General features: G+C 43.3%; 1 protein-coding gene across 2 annotated transcripts in view; it reads left to right on the top strand.

The window, feature by feature from the left end:
- Positions 1 to 19,121, top strand: part of DYM (dymeclin) — a 334,338-nt gene that overhangs the window by 64,595 nt on the left and 250,622 nt on the right. For both annotated transcript variants that reach the window (XM_045021710.1, XM_045021709.1), the window contains exon 7: positions 4,517 to 4,589. In XM_045021710.1, the coding sequence (XP_044877645.1) occupies positions 4,517 to 4,589 (73 nt within the window). The remainder of the gene's footprint in view (positions 1 to 4,516; positions 4,590 to 19,121) is intronic.

Below are 19,121 nucleotides of genomic sequence, written 5' to 3'. Positions count from 1 at the left end.
CAAACAACAATAGTTTAGTTATAAATTATAGACTTATAGAAAGAGACCTTTTAAAAAGGTTAAAATGTGTTACTGGCACGTGAAACCTTAAATTAGAGTAAATAAATGAAGACTCAGCACAGCACTTCTGAAAGGTTGCCGACCTCTGATGTAGCCTATTGTAAAACTAGGCAAATATCTAGATGAGTTGATGTATCCCCTGGAAGACCTTTGCGTACCCCCAGGGATACACGTACTCCTGGTTGAGAATCTAGTGCTCTTTCTGTGGCTGCCACTGGTGGAGCTGCACCAGTATTAGCAACAATACGGCATGCTAAGAAAAATGCCTAGTTGGCTTTGGGCAAGTCAGTTAGTCTCTCCAGTGTCTGTTTTTGCCATCTGCATCATGGGTGGCTTTGAAAATATTAAGTGCTAAGTATTATTCCTGTCACAAAATCCTATAAATAAAATAACTCATATTTTGAAGACTTTACATAGCCAGTTGGTTAAATGGTGTTTCAGCCTTAAGTTTGAATTCTTTCGTCTTTGTGTTATTGCTTATTACTTTAGCAATGTTACTTAGACTAGAAGATGTACCTCTGATTTCCATCCATGCAGATTGGTTCTAATCTTATCTGGATTCACCCATCCCTTGTTTGATTTGAGAGGGTATATCTCTCCTTTTAATCAAGCATCTAATCTGTTAATATGAATGAGTAGGGCGTGTATTGTGTCTATCCTGCTATTGAAAAAACATTGTTTATGAAAATACACAGTGTTCCATTTTTATAGCTCTCTCTCACGTTATAGATTTGGCATGCATCCGTTTCATTGTCTTGGCAAGACAAGAATGCATACGTCCCAGTCTGGAAAAGGATACATAAATTGTTTTAGCTGAGTGCCATTGGTTACCGTTATTAACTAAAAAGGGGTAACATCTTGCATAATTCACGAACATGCTAAGGCAGATGTGTATCCTTTAAGTTCAGTGGAGTAGAAAAAATGAAATCTTCATGTTTTGTAGATTTATAATAGTTCAAATCACATTGAACTCTACCTAACAAAATGCGTTTATGACATAATGGAAAGATTCTTCTGACATGCACTTGATCTTATTTTTATTTCCAATTGGTAGGAGGAATTTTTAGAATACTTTTCTAAGTTTTGGTCAGTTTAGCAATTTTGCAGTGTTAGCATTTCCAAGATTCATAAAGTTAGGTAATTCCAAACTGAAACTTCTTAGATTACATTACCTAGGGTTCATTTTTGGCTGTGGTTTTAAATCCAAGGTTAAGTATGCTCATTTACTAATTCTTGTTTGTTGCTAACAGGAGCTACATTGTGTTACTCATGGGGGATTCCATATAAAAGAAACCATGTTTCCATGATAAAAAAATGATTTCCTTTAGAATGTGCAGTTCACTAGGTGACAATTTTAATGTGTTTTTAATAAACCAATTGTGGAAAGAAATAATTTTGCTTTATTGTTAGTAGTCCCTATAGTATGCTTATTAAAATTGAGTCTTGAAATTAGGAGCAAACTCAGGTTAAACAGAATAGCACTACTATAATTTGATTAAGTTGTGCTTATTGTAAGACATGTTTAATTGAACATATGAAGTATACCAAGGTTTGGGTAATTATTTTAATGCTCTGCTGCCCATTATCTGATATGCTGAAGGATAAGATTTGCCTGCTGTGAAGCATTAAAAATAGAAAAATGCGAGTAAATTATGTTCCTAAGTATCTTTCTGTAATATGAAATGTTAAATTAAACACAGACGCACCTGCTGACCCAGGAATACATATGAAACTTGCTTAGAGCTGTGACACTTTAATCTCCGATGGTTTGTAATCGAGTTTTGCTCCATAAGATAATTTTTTTAAATTATGCTGTATGAATGTAAAACATTGGTGTTCTTATTAATTAGAAATACCTGGAATTCTTTTGAGAGAACTTTTTTGAAGCACCAAGTGTGAGGTGGGTATTTTATGTCTTGTCCCTGATGCATATATGTGTTAAACAGTGAAGAACTCTTGTTCTAGCAAATAAAACCCTATTGGATTTCTTTGGAAGAGGATAATTCTTGACGGGCTCTGGCAGAGACCTTGTTCTTGAAATGTGCTGAGCTTTGCACTAAATAAATACAGTTTTCCTTAAAAAGTATTAAGTGATGATAAAACTCGAGGTTGAATTGCTTAAGTCTACTAATGTAAAATAAAAAAAAGGTAATAATTGGAGATATACCAATCTCCTAGAACTGGAAGGGACCTTGAAAGGTCATTGAGTCCAGCCCCCTGCCTTCACTAGCAGGACCAATTTTTGCCCCAGATCCCTAAGTGGCCCCCTCAAGGATTGAACTCACAACCCTGGGTTTAGCAGGCCAATGCTCAAACCACTGAGCTATCCCTCCCCCTAATGTAGACTGAATTCTTTGTGGAGGGCAGGCCATGATTTGGAATGATGTATAGTATGAATAGAGAAGTGTCCCTTCTGTGCTCCTGTCTAGAATTTATTAAAAAGATGCAAACTAACCTGTTCCTATGGGGATTGTGGGCCTGTTCTGCATCTCTACTGTTAAATCAGCTAAACAAGTAAAGTTCTTAAGAAATGTGGTCAGTGATTAAACCAACTAAATTGTGTTGGCTCTTCCCCAGCTGTCTCATCTAGCAGGAAACTGTGGATTAAAAGTGCCTCCTTTAAAAGTGCGTGGTAGTCCCCCGATAGGCTGCCCCTAGCATGCCACTCCCCCAATAGCTTGTAGAGGAACCTGGGCCCACCCTCTACACCGGTTCCAATACAGGAACCCTCCACCCAGAAGCTTGGGTTTCTGTTCTCCCCGCCCTTACTGCTCCTTCCCTGGACTGCTTCCCACGCTACCTATTACAGGCTACTGCTCTCTCCCCTTGTGTCAGCTGCCCAGCTGTGCTTCATTCCTAATTAAGCCTCATTTGCATCATAGCTCCCCTCCAGATGCAGCCTCTGGCTAATTGGCCTCTCTTGCGTATATTAACCCCTCCAGGGCTAGTGTAGGGTGAATGCCTCATCAAAGAGATACAGTATTTGTTGGGTTGCTGCCAAGATCCAAGTGTTTGGTTTGTTACGGTAAATGACTGTACAAACTTAGCATGGCAGTAGTGGCTTGCTGTATGGGGTCACTGAGGTCAAATTTGCCACCCCTCCCCCAATATTGATAAATACACATTTACAGAACTTACGTCAAAAGGCTTATAATCCAGGATTCCCTGTGTTGTGTGCAATCCTAATGCTGTATTGTGCTAGTGCATAAAAACATGAAAGCAAAATAGCCTTGATTGATAATTCCCAGAAAACAGATATCCTAAGGCCAATGTGCCTTTACCATACAGGTCTGTCGCATCTTACGCGCATTTAATATGCGCAATTTCAGCTTTACGCGGTCGGCAAAAACAAAAAAACAAAAAAAAGAGAAAAATAACAATTTTAATACTGTACCTGTAGTGCGGGCGATTCCGCCCGCCATTCAACTCAATGTAATTTTGACTATACGCAGTTTTCGCTTCACGTGCTAACCGCGGAACAGAACCCCCGCGTAAGATGAGACTCGCCTGTAAAATTAAAATATAGTTCCCTAAAAAAGTTCACCGAGCAGATACTCCTTACCTTTAAACTAGAAAATATATTAACCAGAGATTAAATCAAACTTGAATTAACATCCACAAAAACCAACCTTCATCAGAATCCTCAACACCAAAAGCCCGTAGGAGGTGGTGGGTCTTGCAACATTCTCTGAAGGGCCATTGAGATTCAAAGGGTAGAAATGACTAGAAAAAGTGAAACTCACCACTAATCTTAATCACCCAAACTGAGTGAAATCAAACAGTTAGTAAGAAGTGGATGTTTAAGCACTCAGGAATCAGGTTGACTGGACATTATTTTTAATTAGCTCGGGCTTTTAGTGTTCTTTGGGTTGGGGACTGTCTTTTAATTCTTTGTTCAGGGCCTAACATAATGGCATCCTGGTCCATGACTGAAACTTGTAAGAGCTACAATAATGCACGTAATAAATAATAACTAGTTGCCACTGTGGCCTTGTTTGCCCACAGTTTTCGTACCATTGATATCAGTTAGGGATGTGATCTTTCTACTGAAATACTTGTACCAGTACAACTCCTGGTGTAGATGCAATTGTCAGTATAAATATAAAGGTGCCTTATACCATGATAGCTCATTAACCTTCCCTAGGGAAATAACCGTATTGGTAAAAGGGACCTTTATTCAAATATATCTATGACCAGACTAGGGGAGATTGGGAGTTGTACATCTTTGACTACACCACTATAATTAGTATGTAGACAAGGCACCAACATGCTTTGAGCTTAACACTGATATTGACACTATATCATTAACATTATATCATTTTATTTGCCTGGTTGCTCCCATGCCAGTAATTTGATACCTAACTTTTAAAAAGTTTCAGTATTAGTTGAATCTGTGGTTTCTTTTCTTAGTTTGAAATTCAAGAGACAAACAGTGTTTCCTTTTATTCTGTTTCAGGAGTGGAATGTGAAGACCTTATAGAAGAGTTGCTGTGTTGCCTCATTCAGCTCATCGTTGAAATTCCCCTTCTGTAAGTACTTTTTACAGGATCTGTGTTTGAAACTTGTGTTCTGTGAAGGGAATGTGTTCATCATAATTCCCAAACTTACTGTTCAAAAAAGAATTACTTTATTTGAGCGTTAGCCAATTGCAAGACCATCGTGTCTCATATAAATAGTGATATATTGCCCTCTGGATCTGATCCGAAGTATTTTACTGCCCTAGATAAACTGTAGGCATGCAGCCCTCCTCAGTCCATCTACTCTGCCCTATTTCATTTTACTTTGTAGTTTCATTTCAAACCCTGCACACTACCTCTGGGAGTACACAGAAAGCACAGCTACTACACTCTGAAAAGGTGCTATGTACACATTTCTGCTGGGAACAGCTGCACTAATTGTTATGGTGGGAACAGGGGTGAGACTCAGGATCATTTCCCTTCAGGTGAAGGCTGCTGTTACTATAACCTGAAACTTCTGAGTGACAGAATTGTACTTGTGCCTGCTGGCAGCATAAGGACACAACAAAGTGTGAGAGAACGGCTTCTTGCCTCCTGCACTTATGCAGGGTTCTGGGTTTTTCAATTAAAATTATGTTGCTCTTTTTAATCTAAAAGATAATGGCGATAAGCTCTATTTCCAAACTACAGCTGAATTGAAGTTTGAATAATAGAGAAACGATTGAGCACACTGTTTCTATAGATCTCCTGAAATCAAACAGATTTGGTACCATATTTATGTGATACTGCATTTTCACAGTTTCTACCATGTAAAAAACATACCTTGATTACCTGTTCATCTGGGAGATGTGCTCTGAAATATCCTTAACTAGGGACAGTCTTTTTGTTCTGTGTTTGTACAGTCCTAGCACAATGGGGTCCTGGCCCAGGACTGGGACTCCTAGGCACTAGGATAATACAAACTATAGGTTCTTTATCTTCTAACCTCATTTTTCTGGAATGGTACTTGCTTTCTTTAATTTGAAATAATGTGTTCCCCACACCAGTCTCTTTTAATTTTAAACTTCATTTTTCCAGTATAAATTTTAAAAAGGCAGTTTTGGTCAACATTAACTTTTCATGTGTGTGATCACTTGGTAGCTTGTGCCTAAAATACGTATTGCCCAAATTGAAATGTAGTCAGTTCGGAAAGAACGTCAGTGGGATCTATGTTTCTAACTTTTCTTAGATTATCTGTCACTGTATGCACTTCACTTTGTTGTTGCAGACTCAGGACTTGTCTTCGCTACTGGGGTAAATCGACCTAAATTACGCTACGTTATTCATGAAGCTGGGGTCGACGTAGCTTAGGTTGACTTGTCCCGGTGTCTTCAATGTTCTGAGTTGACAGGAGATGCTCTCCGATCGACTTCCCTTACTCTTCTCTGAGAGCTGGAGTACTGGGGTCGACCAGAGAGCTCTCTGCCATCGATTTAGCGGGTGTTCACTAGACCCGCTAAATCGATCCCTGCTGCAGCGTCGATCTCCCTGTAGTGGAGACCAGCCCTTAGTGTTTACATTGCTAATTACTCTTCTGGTTGGAAAGCTGACAAATCTGTTTGCTGCCCTGATAAAGATACAACTGTTTCTGAAATGTTGTGCTCATTACATAGAATTCTGTCAGCATTACACATTGTCACTGTTTAATCAATTAATGGTATGATTTAGAGTGTCGGTCTGCAAAGCAAAGAGGCATTGTCAGAGGCTTCCTGAAACTGTTACACTTTTTGTTCGGAACTGATTAGAGGAAATACTAAGAGGTGGAAGGGCTGAGACACATGGAGACATTCATAAATCCTGTATCTTTTTGTTGGAAGGCAGTCCAATGTCATATATTGCGTGGAGCCCAATGCTATATATTCTGTCATTCTAGTTGAAAACACATTCTACAACCAAAGTTGACGTAACCCTTTTTAACAGTTGGACTCTAGTGTCAGTGTCTCCACGTTTTCTGTGAATATACCTGTTAGGTATAGTAGTAGTTGTTGAAAGCCACAATTACACCAACAGCAATATAGGAAAAAACATGTAGTGGGTTGGTGGAGTCTTTACATACTTCCAAAAAAACACTTAGCTCTGTGGGAATAGGGGTGCCAGGTGTCTGATTTTCAACCGGAACACATGGTCAAAAAGGGACCATGGCAGCTCTGGTCAGAACTGCTGACTGAGCCGTTAAAAGTCCGGTTGGCATGGGACTGGCAGGCTCCCTACCGGGAAGCAGACAGCATGTGTAGCCAATGGGAGTTACGGGGACAGCGCCTGCGGGCAGGGGCAGTGCGCAGAGACACCTGGCCGTGCCTCTGCCTAGAATCCAGAGAGACATGCCGGCCGCTTCCTGGGAGCTGCCTGAGGTAAGTGCTGCCCAGAGCCTGCGCCCCTCACCCCCTCCCACACCCTAGCCCTAAGCCTCCTCCAACACCCAAACTCCCTTCTGGTGTCCGCACCCGCTCCTGCACCACAACCCCCTGCCCTAGCCCTGAGCTTCCACACCCAAACTCCCTCCTGGAGCCAGCATCCCCTCCTGCGCTCCAGCTCTGAGCCCCCTCCAACACTCTGAACCCCTTGGCCCCAGTCTGGGGCCGCCTCCTGCATCACAAACCTCTTATTCCTGGCCCCAGCCCAGAGCCCGCACCCCCAGCCAGAGCCCTTACCGCCCTGCTACACAACAACTCCCTGCCTCAGCCCAGAGCCCCCTCCTGCACCCTGAACCCCTCATTTCTGGCCCTCCCCCAGAGCCCGTGCTCCCTCCCACCCTGGAGCCCCCTCCCACACTCTGAACCCCTTGACCTCACCCCCAAGCCCAGAGTCCCCTTCTGAACTCCAAACCTCTCAGCCCCACCCCAGAGCCTGCACCCGGAGACCCCCCCCCGCACCCCAACACCCGCCCCAGCCCAGAAACTTCTCCCGCACCCTGAACCCCTCATTTCTGGCCCCACCCCAGATCCCGCACCCCCAGCTGGAGCCCTCACCCCCCCCCCGCACCTCAACCCCCATCCTGCCCCCTCCTGCACCATGAACCCCTCATTTCTTGCCCCACCCTGGAACCCGCACCTCTTCTCACACCCCAACCGTGCTCCAGCCTGGTGAAAAAGAGCTAGTGAAGATGGGGGAGAGTGAGCAATGGAGGGAGGGGGAATGGAGTGAGCGTGTTGCGGGCCTCACAGCAGGGGTGGGTCAGGGGCAGGGCCTCGAGGAAGGGGCGCAGTAAGGGTATTCGGTTTTGTGTGATTAGAAAGTTGGCAAGCCTAGGTGAGAAACATTATAGTTTAGTTTCTCTTTCGGTATGTCTACTCTGCAATTAAAAACCTGTGCCTGGGCCATGTCAGCTGACTTGGGTGTAGAGATTTGAGCTCTGGGACCCTCCCACCTCACGGGGTCCTGGAGCTCAGGTTCCAGGCTGAGCTCAAATGTCTACACTAAAGTTAAACAGCCCCTTAGCCTAAGACCCATGAGCTTGAGTCAGCTGGCACGGGCCAACTGGGAGTGTCTAACTGCAGTGTAAACTTACATTCTTTATGTTCATACTCTTGGCTCTGTGAGTAATACATATGCAAAATATTTTTACATATAGATCACAGGTTTTCAAACTTTTTTTGCTGAGCCCCCCCGCACCTTGAAAATATTTCAGGTGGTGGCAACCCCCTTCCCCCATACCATACCATACCATACTTACTTTTGTGCTGTTGGTGACGCTGCCTTTATAGCTGGGCACCCAGCCAGCAGCTGCTGCTCTCCGGCCACCCAGCTCTGAAGGCAGTGCAGATGTAAGGGTGGCAGTACCCCCATACAATAGCCTTGTGACCCCCTTGTGGGTCGGGACCCCCTCTTTGAGAAATGCTGAGCTAGATTTTTTTTTAGCCAAAATATTCCTCAGATAGTATGTTAAGATGCTGACGGTTTTGACACATCTTAAGTACAAATATGGATACTTAAGAAAATGTTCATTTTGTTTACCTTTAACAATGTAAAACTGCTCCAGCCAACAAGTTCTTTTGCAGGTCATTTGGTGGAGGGGAATGCATGGAAAACTGCTCCCTCTAGTACACAATAAAAAAAAAAAATCCTCACTGAGGATTCGCTCTTAGTTTAGTCTTTTCAAACTCAACTGTTGCTGAAGGTTGCCTTCCTAGTAGCTATAATGTCATCCAGAAGGGGCCCAGAACTGCAAACTGTGTTGTGCTCTTTTACAGAAAGATATGGTAGTGTTGAAAGATTTTTTTGGATTATGGTAACTTCAGATTTTTATCTAACTCATCAGTTTCTTTGCCAGTTAAATTTTTCTCTTCCTGCAAGCCAGATTTACCAAATCATTTTTACCCCTATTTTGGGCATAAGAGGTGTAATTATTGCCTTGATAGAAATAAATCTAGAAAACCCACAAATTTGTATGTGAATTTTGGGATGGTCAAGCCTTTTCAGTCCAGAGGTTGTCTAAATGACTAGGTTACATGTTCAGACTTACTGTGACTTGCGTGGCCTTCCAATAGCAGAGGAGTTGGGGCCCATTCCACTACAGGGTGGGCAGCTTCTGCAACTTGTATTATTAATGTCTCTGTAGTTGTGGTCTGTAAACCTGCTTTTGGATTTGAAGTTTCACTTCCATAGACCATCAGTGTTCCAATGGGGAGTCCAGATTGGAAGCTCTGTGCAGTAGAGCATCCATTAGTAGCAATCAATATACCTCCAGGGGACTGTCACTGCTAGCTAGTACCCTACTCTGGGGTTCTGAAGAGGCAATTTCATGAAGAAAGTTACTTACCGGTGATGCTCTCTGAATGTATCCCTTCTTTAGATCCTTACTTATACTGCATTCCTCCCCTCAGTAAAAGATTTTAATGAACTGTCTTGGAGAAGCTGATGGATAGTTATATAGTTGCCTCCTTGTGTCCAGAATGGAGGACTGGAGTAACATTTTCACGTCCCCCAGCTGCTTCACTACTTAAATGGTTCTATGCCTCTCCTAGCAGGACATTTGACTCCTACAGAGGCAGTACATTCCACCCAGTTACTGGAAAGTAACTTTGTTTTCTCTGTGACTGCATCATTTCAGTGTGTGTCATCGCAAATTATCTCTTGGAGAACACATTATTCAATAGAGAACCAGCCTGTTGTGAAGGGAGCTGTTCAAGAGCAGAGAGAACACTTGAATTACTGATCATGGTGAAATGATTGTAAAACAAACTGGGAAAAACTTCTTCACAGAGGTTCAGTCTCGGGTATCCCAGAGGGGTTCAGTTTGAATCAGATGTAGATGACTGAACAGACACTCTGAGGGCATGTAGGAGAGGAGTCTGAAAATTGCAAATGGGCAGCGTAGCCTCCCAATTTTTTTGATCCATTTATTTATTTAGAAAGTTTTTACAGGTTTACAAATCATTGCCATGTATCTTTCAGGAACAAAAAGATAATCATTAGAACTGTGAGCTTTTGTTTAGAGAAATGTTTTACACTAATATAATCATCAGATCTCTCTACTTAAGGTGTTGTCTACTTACAGAGTGAGCCTCTTTAAGCTACGAGAATGTGATGTTTCCGGTGATTTTACTAAATCGAGTGAAACTTCTGATTATACATTTATCAAACCAACCATATCTATCAAATGTTAATATTCAAAAAAATTGGAGAGATGTGCTGGGTTTTGGTGCAGGCAAATGTACTTTGTTTGAGTATTGAGTAAATGATAACAAATATCTATTTGTCCTCTATTTTGGTGGATATATAATTGGTATTTTAATTTTTCCATAACAATTTACCAGAGTTTTATTAACCATTCCTCTATGACTGGACTTTTTCTTTTTCCAGTAGTCTAGCAACTACTAGCAGATAAGAGATTAATTCTCTATTTCTTTTTGTGTGACCATTTCTACCGGGAAGCCCCAAGAGGATTAGAAAAAGATCATTTGGAATAGATGGCTAACAGTTTGCTTATGAATTGCTTCCCAAGACACTCTCTAATAACTGGACATGTCCACCATATGTGCATGAAATGTCCTCCTTCACAACAGTTTCTCCAACGTTTATCCCCATCAAATCTCTCTCTCTCTCTCTCTCTCTTTTAACCTGACTAGTGTGAAGTACCATTGAAACAGTATCTTAAGGAAATTTTGCTACAGATTGAGGTTGCTAGTCTTCTTTTTCACATAAAATTCCATTCCTCTGGGGTAATTTGTCTATCCAGATCCTTTTTCTAGGGTGTCATATATGGCCGTCTTTTGTTAGGAAATTTGTATGCAGAGATTGATATAAATTAGTTATTTATTTTGTTTCTTAATTGACCACCGTTTCTATTTGTTAGCTTTCTGTAGAAAACAACTTCCTAGAAAGTTGAGAGCCATAATTCCTGACTTAAAGGTACTGATACCATGTAGGAGTGGGCTGATTAAAGTTAATTTTGATTTCTAAATAATTTAGAAAAGCTTTTTTCAGCCTAGCCTAGTGTTAATGTGTGTGCTCCAGCAAAAGACAAAACAGAAATCTAGAACACATCTCATCTCAAGCATACAAAAGCCTCCCATGAAATGTAAGTGAAGAAACAAAATGTTTTGAGCCTTGTCTGGAAAGGATCCAGAGATGTACTCTGGGGTATACTATGGGAGAACCTTTCAGAGTTGTAGCCATGAATGGAGGAAGCCCCATATTCTTGAAATTAGTATGTACCTGAGGACTGCTTGCTGCCCTGTGCCTCATCATGGAAGTTGCCATCAGCTGGGTTGGAGCAGGTGGCATATGGATCATAGGACAGCACCCTTTATTATTTAAGGCTTACTAATGAGACCTTGAATTACGCTTGCTGAATAATAGGCAGCCAGTGTCATTCACAAAACACTAAGTGGAAAAGCTTTTAACATTTAAAACTTTTAATTTTAAAACATTAATATGGTCTAAAGAACATTATTGCTCTTTAAAAATCAGCATTGTGTAATCCCAGTAAGAGACAAGTTATTGTTCAATGCTGTTTGATTTATGGACGCCTCAGGTTGCAGATGTTGGTCTTCCTTTGGTCTTGTTACTGTGAGCACCCAAAGGTGTGCATTAACAAGTATTACTACACGGGCCATTGTATAGCACTGCTTAAATATGTCATCCAATATGCTTTGTGTAGCAACTGTTACAAACATTTTGTTGTAAGATGAAGTTCCAAAAATGGTAAATTATAGAGGCATCTTTCAGCAGCTTGTTAGGAATTGGTGTACGTAACAGAACATCTGGTGGTTGTTAGTACATTTTCACTTAATTAAGAACTATAAGTACATGTTGGGAAAAGAATGAAATACTCTGATCCAGTTACACCATTGTTAAGCAGCACCCTGTAGTGCCACTGTAGGTTAGTGAACATTTCCATTACATTCCGTTATTTTCTGTAGTTTTTTTTTTTTTTAAATCCTGCAGTTGGCTAAAATCTTCCAAATTTGAAAATAATTAGGACCATTTTCAATTTAAAAGGTTTAGGATGCTCTTTGCATTTCCTGGTGTTTAAAAATGAAATGTAGCAACTGGCAGGTTCACAGCGTAATCCAGATACAGTATCTTTTGAGAGAGTTATTGCAAAATTATAGTGTGTATAGTAGCATTTATGTAGCACTTTATAATTTCATGGGACTGTACAAACCCCCCCTCACCCCCATAAATACACAATGAAAAATACAATTCCTTTTTTTCCCCCTCACTAATCATATGAAAGGGAGGAAGTTAAGCTTGCTTTTTCCTCCTTTACATTTTGAAAAGGTTGCTATATTGGATGCTAGTTTTGGTACTCTCCAAAAATAATTTAAATACTTCGGTTTAGATAGAGAGCTACTCAAGAGACTTTACCAACACCATGATATTTGAAAATTGTTTGACTATAACCCTTTATTTAGGAAAATCTGTCTTAATTATAAAGGGAAAAAATCCTCCTAGTCTGTCTCATCTTTGAATATAACCAAAATGTCCAAATCATGAGAGAGTTAGATTGTTCAGAACACAACCATCAGCACGCTGATTTCATACCTCCTTCCCAGGTCACCATGGTTTACCAATAACCTACTATAAAAACAGATAGCAAAAGGCTAGAGTATTGGTTGTGGTGGTCTGGTAATTAATGTGTAACGCATTTCTGTGGTGCTGTATCACAGGCTTGGTTGGCCCTTTAAGGAAAGCTGGGCTTAGCCTTGCCTGTGACCTAGCAGCTATCCTTCAGCCTCACCGGTGATCTAGCAATGTACTGATAGTTAGTGATCCCAGCTGAGTGTGATGGAGCTTAATTATGATGCCAGATCTCAGCTTCAAGGGATGAGAGTGAGGACAACTTAAATAATGCTGTGAACTCAGTAAAGAGGAGGGACCCTGGAAGGAGGAATAAGGGCAGTTCCCCCTCTGGGACAGGCCTAGGGAAGTCAAGCTGGAAGACCCACAGGGAGCAGGGTAGGCTTCTGTGGGGGAGCTCTGAGATAGGGCCTGCAAAAGGCAGAGAAACTTCTGAAGGAAACTGCTGGAGTCCCCAGAGAAAGTAGGCAGTGGGGGACAAACCTGCTGGGAGGATGCAACATAGAAGAAGCAGAGAGTATCAGTATAGCCTGAAAGGGGCAAAACAATTATTTTAATTCATTATAATTGGACCCTCTGTTACCCTGGAAAGGGATTGAACTTTTAAATGACTTGGCAGGAGGGCTAAGTCATAGAAGACTTGAACTGGACAGGCCATTGTAGGGCAAAGGAAGTGGCCACCAGGAAGGAGCACTAGAGGCAAAGTCCCCTGCAATATAGCTCCCTGATGCCAGGTGGCACTACAGTGGTAAGAACAACCTATTACACATGGCCACGTTGGGGAATAAGAAGTCTTCTCTGTCAACAACAGTTAAATCCCAACCTGTGGATACGTTCCAGGTGGTAGTAAGCAGTTCTGTCAACTTGGAATGGCTCCAGAGGCATCTCTTTTTGGCTATGATGAACTTTTATTCTTCTGAAGAAAACTCTGAGCAGATTCAGTGTGACCTTGCTGGAACTTGGCATTGCAACCTAAGGTTAGAAAGAACAGCTGCATTATCATCCCATAATGAATTTCAGTCATTGTCCCAATGAAGGTCCCAACGATACTGCAAGTGATATGCCTAAAGTAAACCAGACCCAGTGCCCATACTGGATGTAGAAAGCCTCCATGAAAAGCGTGGGCTGTTTTCTGAAAGGGGATAGCCAATGTACCCATTGGTAATTCTCAGCCAAGCTTGTTGTCTGGCTCCTACAGAAACCAACTCTGGGCACAAGTGTCTTGGCAGCCAGTCAGCTATTTTTAAAGTCCCTCTTTTGGAAATATATTTGAGAAATTGGTAAATGTCTGTTTCCAACATCTGACATCCTCAAAACCCGTGACCCTCCTTTGATTAGGCTTCAGACTGGAATCATCACTGGAATTGCATGGAAATTACACCAATTACTGTGGTCAACCTCCCCTTCGGGAACCTAAGTCAAACAGCTTTAAAAAGTCTTCATCTTTTAGCATCTTTTGACATGGTGTTGCTGTCACAGCTATATAACTTAGCAGGAGTGGATGGAATTTTGTAAAATCATGCCATTCATTCCCTTCTGATCTGTCCCAAGGAGTGATAGCCCTTTCTGAGGGCTCTTTGCTATATGGTCCATCAGAGCTTAGTCTTGTCACCTCTTCTATTCAAACATCAGTATGAAGCCTCTTGGGGTGAATGTGAAATGATAAGGCCTACAGTTGCACTGGTACTTCAGTGATACACAGCCTTGTCTCCTTTTGTCTGATCCAGAGAGTATCATCACCAAGTTCGTCTAATGCATGACAAAAGTTTACTCTTCCTATTGTTTCATATTGAGTAGTTTAGTACTGTGTGCCATTTAACATTAAAGCACTATAGTTCTAAAAGCATATGGTGGTCATCCCGTAGAGGATGAAGCCTGATCTTCTTTATTAATCCTGCATTTCTTATCAAGGATGTTGAAAATGTCATTCAGAATTCAGTTTCCTTTTGTAGTAACTTTAATGTGTGATCATATATGGCTAGGTATTTAGGCATTTGTCTTAAGTCTTCTCTTACGTTAATGACAATATCTCAAATTTGGTTACAGCTAACGTTTTCAGGAAAACCTGTCCTGTTGGTATGAAGGATCAGTTGAAGCATTTGAAAATGCTCACATAGTGCTTTATATAGGGTTTTAATGAAATTCTCTCTTAAACTATCTCATCCTGGTAAAAATAGGTATTTCCCAGAGGGAAAAACTAAGGTACAGAGAAGCTGAGATTTGCGCTCACCACACAAGAGATGATCTGGGAACAGAACTCATAAACCTTGATTCCCAGTTCACTGCCTGTTCATTAGACACACTCCCTTCCTATCTATGGAGATGGGAGAACTAGATGGGAATATTTCCTGTTCTTTCATTTGAGAAAGAGTAGTAGAAAAGGCCAATGGGTGCCCTTTGCTTTCAATTCATATTTCTTGAGTGCATATTTGAGAAATTTCCCAAATGTTTCTATTACCAGCGTGTGTGTTTGCCATCATTGGGTATAAATTTGGAAGTGATTCCAAGAGGAAAGATTATGTTCACTTTGACCTGTTGTACTTGCATTTGGAGACCAATAATCAGCTACTCTACTTCTTTTCAGTGTTCAAAACTGATCTCTTATCTGTGGTGACTCTTCTTTCACCTTTCTGGTGGGCCCCGATGAAGCATTCTAATAAAACCTGGTTCTTGTATGATTTGAAATTTTTTGTGACTCAGCCCTTTGGCGACCATCCTTACAGGGCTGGCTCCAGACCCCAGCGTGCCAAGCGCGTGCTTGGGGCGGCATGCCGCGGGGGGCGCTCTGCCTGTCGCTGGGAGGGTCCGCTGGTCTCGCGGCTCCGGTGGACCTCCCGCAGACGTGCCTGCGGAGGGTCCGCTGGTCCCGCGGCTCCGGTGGACCTCCCGCAGACGTGCCTGCGGAGGGTCCGCTGGTCCCGCGGCTCCGGTGGACCTCCCGCAGACGTGCCTGCGGAGGGTCCGCTGGTCCCGCGGCTCCGGTGGACCTCCCGCAGACGTGCCTGCGGAGGGTCCGCTGGTCCCGCGGCTCCGGCGGACCCTCCGCAGGCACGTCTGCAGGAGGTCCACCGGAGCCGCGGGACCGACGACCGCCAGAGAGCCCCCTGCGGCGTGCCGCCGTGCTTGGGGCGGCAAAATTCCTAGAGCCGTCCCTGCATCCTTAACTGGAAAATTAGTTATACTTTAACCTTTTGATACTTAGAGGGTCCTAAATTGGTGTGGTGAAAGTCCAAGAAAATAATTAAAAGGTAGGGAGAGAGAGTTTGGGGTTCTTTGAGTGATATCCTTTGGGTGTTCCACTGTACGTGTGGCAGCACCCCCAGGCCTGGGATTGGAGATCTTTCTCAGCAGTGCCCTTCGGACTGCAAATGCACACCTCCCTCCTCCCATGCTGTGAGCGGGATGTATACATAGTGCTGCACAGTCTGACCGCCTCCTGTTCCTTCTCCTAACGCGTTTGGTCTGGGATGGAATCCACAGCAGAGCCTGCTTCTCCTGTTCCCTCAGTAGTTAGCGCCTTACTTTTTAGATGTAGTGTAGTTAGTATTTTCTTCTTTCTTTTTTATTTCTATTGTAAAAAAACCAAACCCAAATTTTTTGTTTTTCTTTACCTTTAAAGTTATGTCATAGCTTAGGTTTCATTTCCTCACCGCCCTTCCCGACTGGGAAGCTTTTTTCCCCTCACCCTTATGCCCAGGTTCCCTGGGTTTAAGAGGCACATCTCCTGCGAGGCTACCTTCCAGTAACGGATGACCCACCTGCATTGTATTTGCTGTCTTGAAGAGGGACACGTTCCACAAAAATGTTCTCACTGCCACAACCAGGGCCAGAAATGACTGGGACATTTGCTTAAAACGTCTCATCGTGGAGAAATCACTGGGGCCTGCATCAGACCTGAGCCCGGACTCTCTTCCTGTGAGGTCCTCGTGTTCTGCCAGGATGAGGGTTGAGGGGAATGAGGATCAGGAGATGAAGAGAAAATCGTCCCTTTCTCACTTGGGCGAGAAGAAACAGGCTCCCTCCTCACATTTTGAGGCACAGTCCACCAGAACACCATCCCCTGCAAGGTCAGTTGCCTCAACAGCTTCTGACAGGGGACATAGCTCTTGGGCCCACCCACCTCTGGTATCAGAATGTAGAAATGGGATAAAGACTTTAACCTGGCAGTCCTACAGCCCTCGGCACAGTCAATCACCTCTGGAGATCGAGACAAGCCGACTGCAGGAGCTACGGCGTTGACATACTTTTTAGCACTGAGCAAGCCCTTGGAGCCAGCCAGGTCATCGGAGCCAGTCAAGTCTCCATCTACTGACATCTTAGGGGAATACATCACTCCTTTGGTACCGAGTCATACGTTGGCACCAATGGTGCTCCCTCCCCCCCCTCCAGTAGACTTTAGTTACTCTAAAGACCTCCTGGTAGTAGACACTCCTGAGTCACCTCTTCTTCGACATGACCTTGCCCCACTTCCACCTCCTCTCCAGGCTCACAACACTCCTCTGTTTCTCCTCTGAGGATGACACATCTCTTCCCCAGTGATCAGGAGGAGCAATCTGTTCCTACATTACATTTCTTTTCCTGATGAGGCTATCATGCCTCCACCCGCTACATCTGCCAGTGATTTCAGACATTTTCAAGACTTGTTCTGAAGGATTGCAGATTCCCTGCAGATTCCTTTGGAATTCAAGGAAGTCAAGGGTCAGCAGCATTACACTGTTTGATATTTTCGACGCATCTTCTTCCTCCAAGATCGTACTACCAATCAATGAAGCTCTTCTCGACCCTGCAAAAGTTCTCTGGCAGACCCCAGCGTCCATCCCTATGACTTGCAAATGCACCAACAAAAAGTACTGCATTTCAGCGAAAGATGCTGAATTTCTATTCTCTCACCCTACCCCAAATATTCTGGTGGTCAATGAGAGAGGCAAGAGAGAGGCCATCATTACCAATCCTGTGCTAGCCATCCAGAGAGAGTTTGGAAATGCCTAGACTTATTTGTACACAAGGCATATTTCTCAGCTATGCTCCGGTTTTGAATCTTGAACTACGAGGCTCTGATAGCTAAGTATAACTGCTTAAACTACTCTAAATTGAAGGAACTCTGTCATGATCTCTTGGAGGCAGCAATTCCAGTCCCTAATGTTGGAAGGACACCTCCTAGCCTGTACAGCCTTACAAGCCTCATTACACTCTGCAGACACCATTGCCGGGTCCATTGCAGCTCCTGTAGTCATGAGGCGTGCATCCTGGCTTCATCTCTTGGGTTTTCCTAAAGAGGTCCAAACCACTGTGGAAGACTTACCTTTTGAGGCCAAAAACTATTCTTGGAGCACATGGATGATTCCCTGCACTCCCTTTAAGACTCTTGAGCTACACTTTGATCACTTGGCATCTATACACCTGCACCGAAGAGACATCTCAGAAAGTACTATTTCTCCTCTTGCTCCCAACCACCGCAATATACTTCTCAATGGTGGTATGACTGCAGCGCCGTAAACAAAGGCGTCTCTCCAAGCATAGTACACCCACTCCTCAGGGGCTACCTCTCATTCACACACCCCCCCCCCCGAAGCAACAATGTTGAAGGTGTGGTCAAGGCACCGAGAAGCCTCTCCCACTTCCAGTCATTCCCACCATCTTTGACCTCCCACCAGTTGGCAACGGACTAGCTCAGTTTCTCCCATTATAGAGACTAATCACCTTGGACAAGTGGGTTCTAGAAATAATCAAGGAAGGACACTTCGTCCCCTTCCTATCTATCCTGGCAGCCACCCCCCCTCTCCATTCTTCTTCAGGGACCCTTCTCATGAACTCATTCTATGGGGAGAAATAACACGTATGATAACACGTATGATAACCTGATCTTCTGCAGGTAAGAGCCATAGAACCAGTCCTTTTCCAACACGGGGGACAGGGTTTCTACTCCCATTATTTCCTCATTGAGAAGAAATCTGGCAGCTGGTGACCCATCCTGGACATTTGCAATCTAAACAAGTTTGTCAAACTGCAATATTTCAAGATTGTTACCCTCTCTTTGTTACCCTCTCTCTATTATCCCAACACTGGAACAGGGGGTCTGGTTCTTGGCCCTCAGCTTCCAAAACTTTAATATCGCAATACACTCTGCCCGCAGATGATTTCTCCAATTTGTCCTGGGTAATGACCACTACCAGTACAAGGTGCTGCCTTTTGGTCTAACTACAGCCCCTTGGGTATTCTCCAAGGTCCTGGCAGTAGTCACTGCCTACCTAAGGAAACAAGGTGTCATCATCTTTCCATACTTGAACAACTGTCTCCTCAAGGCCCCATCTGAAACCAATGCTCCCCGAGCTGTCCACATAACAATGGACCTGTTTACGAAGCTAGGCATCCTCTTGAACCTAGAAAAGTCCGCTTTAACACCAGTACAGCACCTGGAATTCATCGGCACACAATTGGGCACCATACAAGCCAGAGCCTTCCTACCGCCTCACAGATTCTCGGCCATACTAGATCTGGTATCCAATGTATGGTTCTGCCCCCAGATGTCTGCAAGAATGT

The sequence above is a fragment of the Mauremys mutica genome, chromosome 6 (genome assembly GCF_020497125.1).
Source record: "Mauremys mutica isolate MM-2020 ecotype Southern chromosome 6, ASM2049712v1, whole genome shotgun sequence".
Classification (NCBI taxonomy): domain Eukaryota; kingdom Metazoa; phylum Chordata; order Testudines; family Geoemydidae; genus Mauremys; species Mauremys mutica.
Note: the sequence above shows the minus strand (reverse complement) of the source record. Positions and strands in the feature narration are given on the sequence as shown.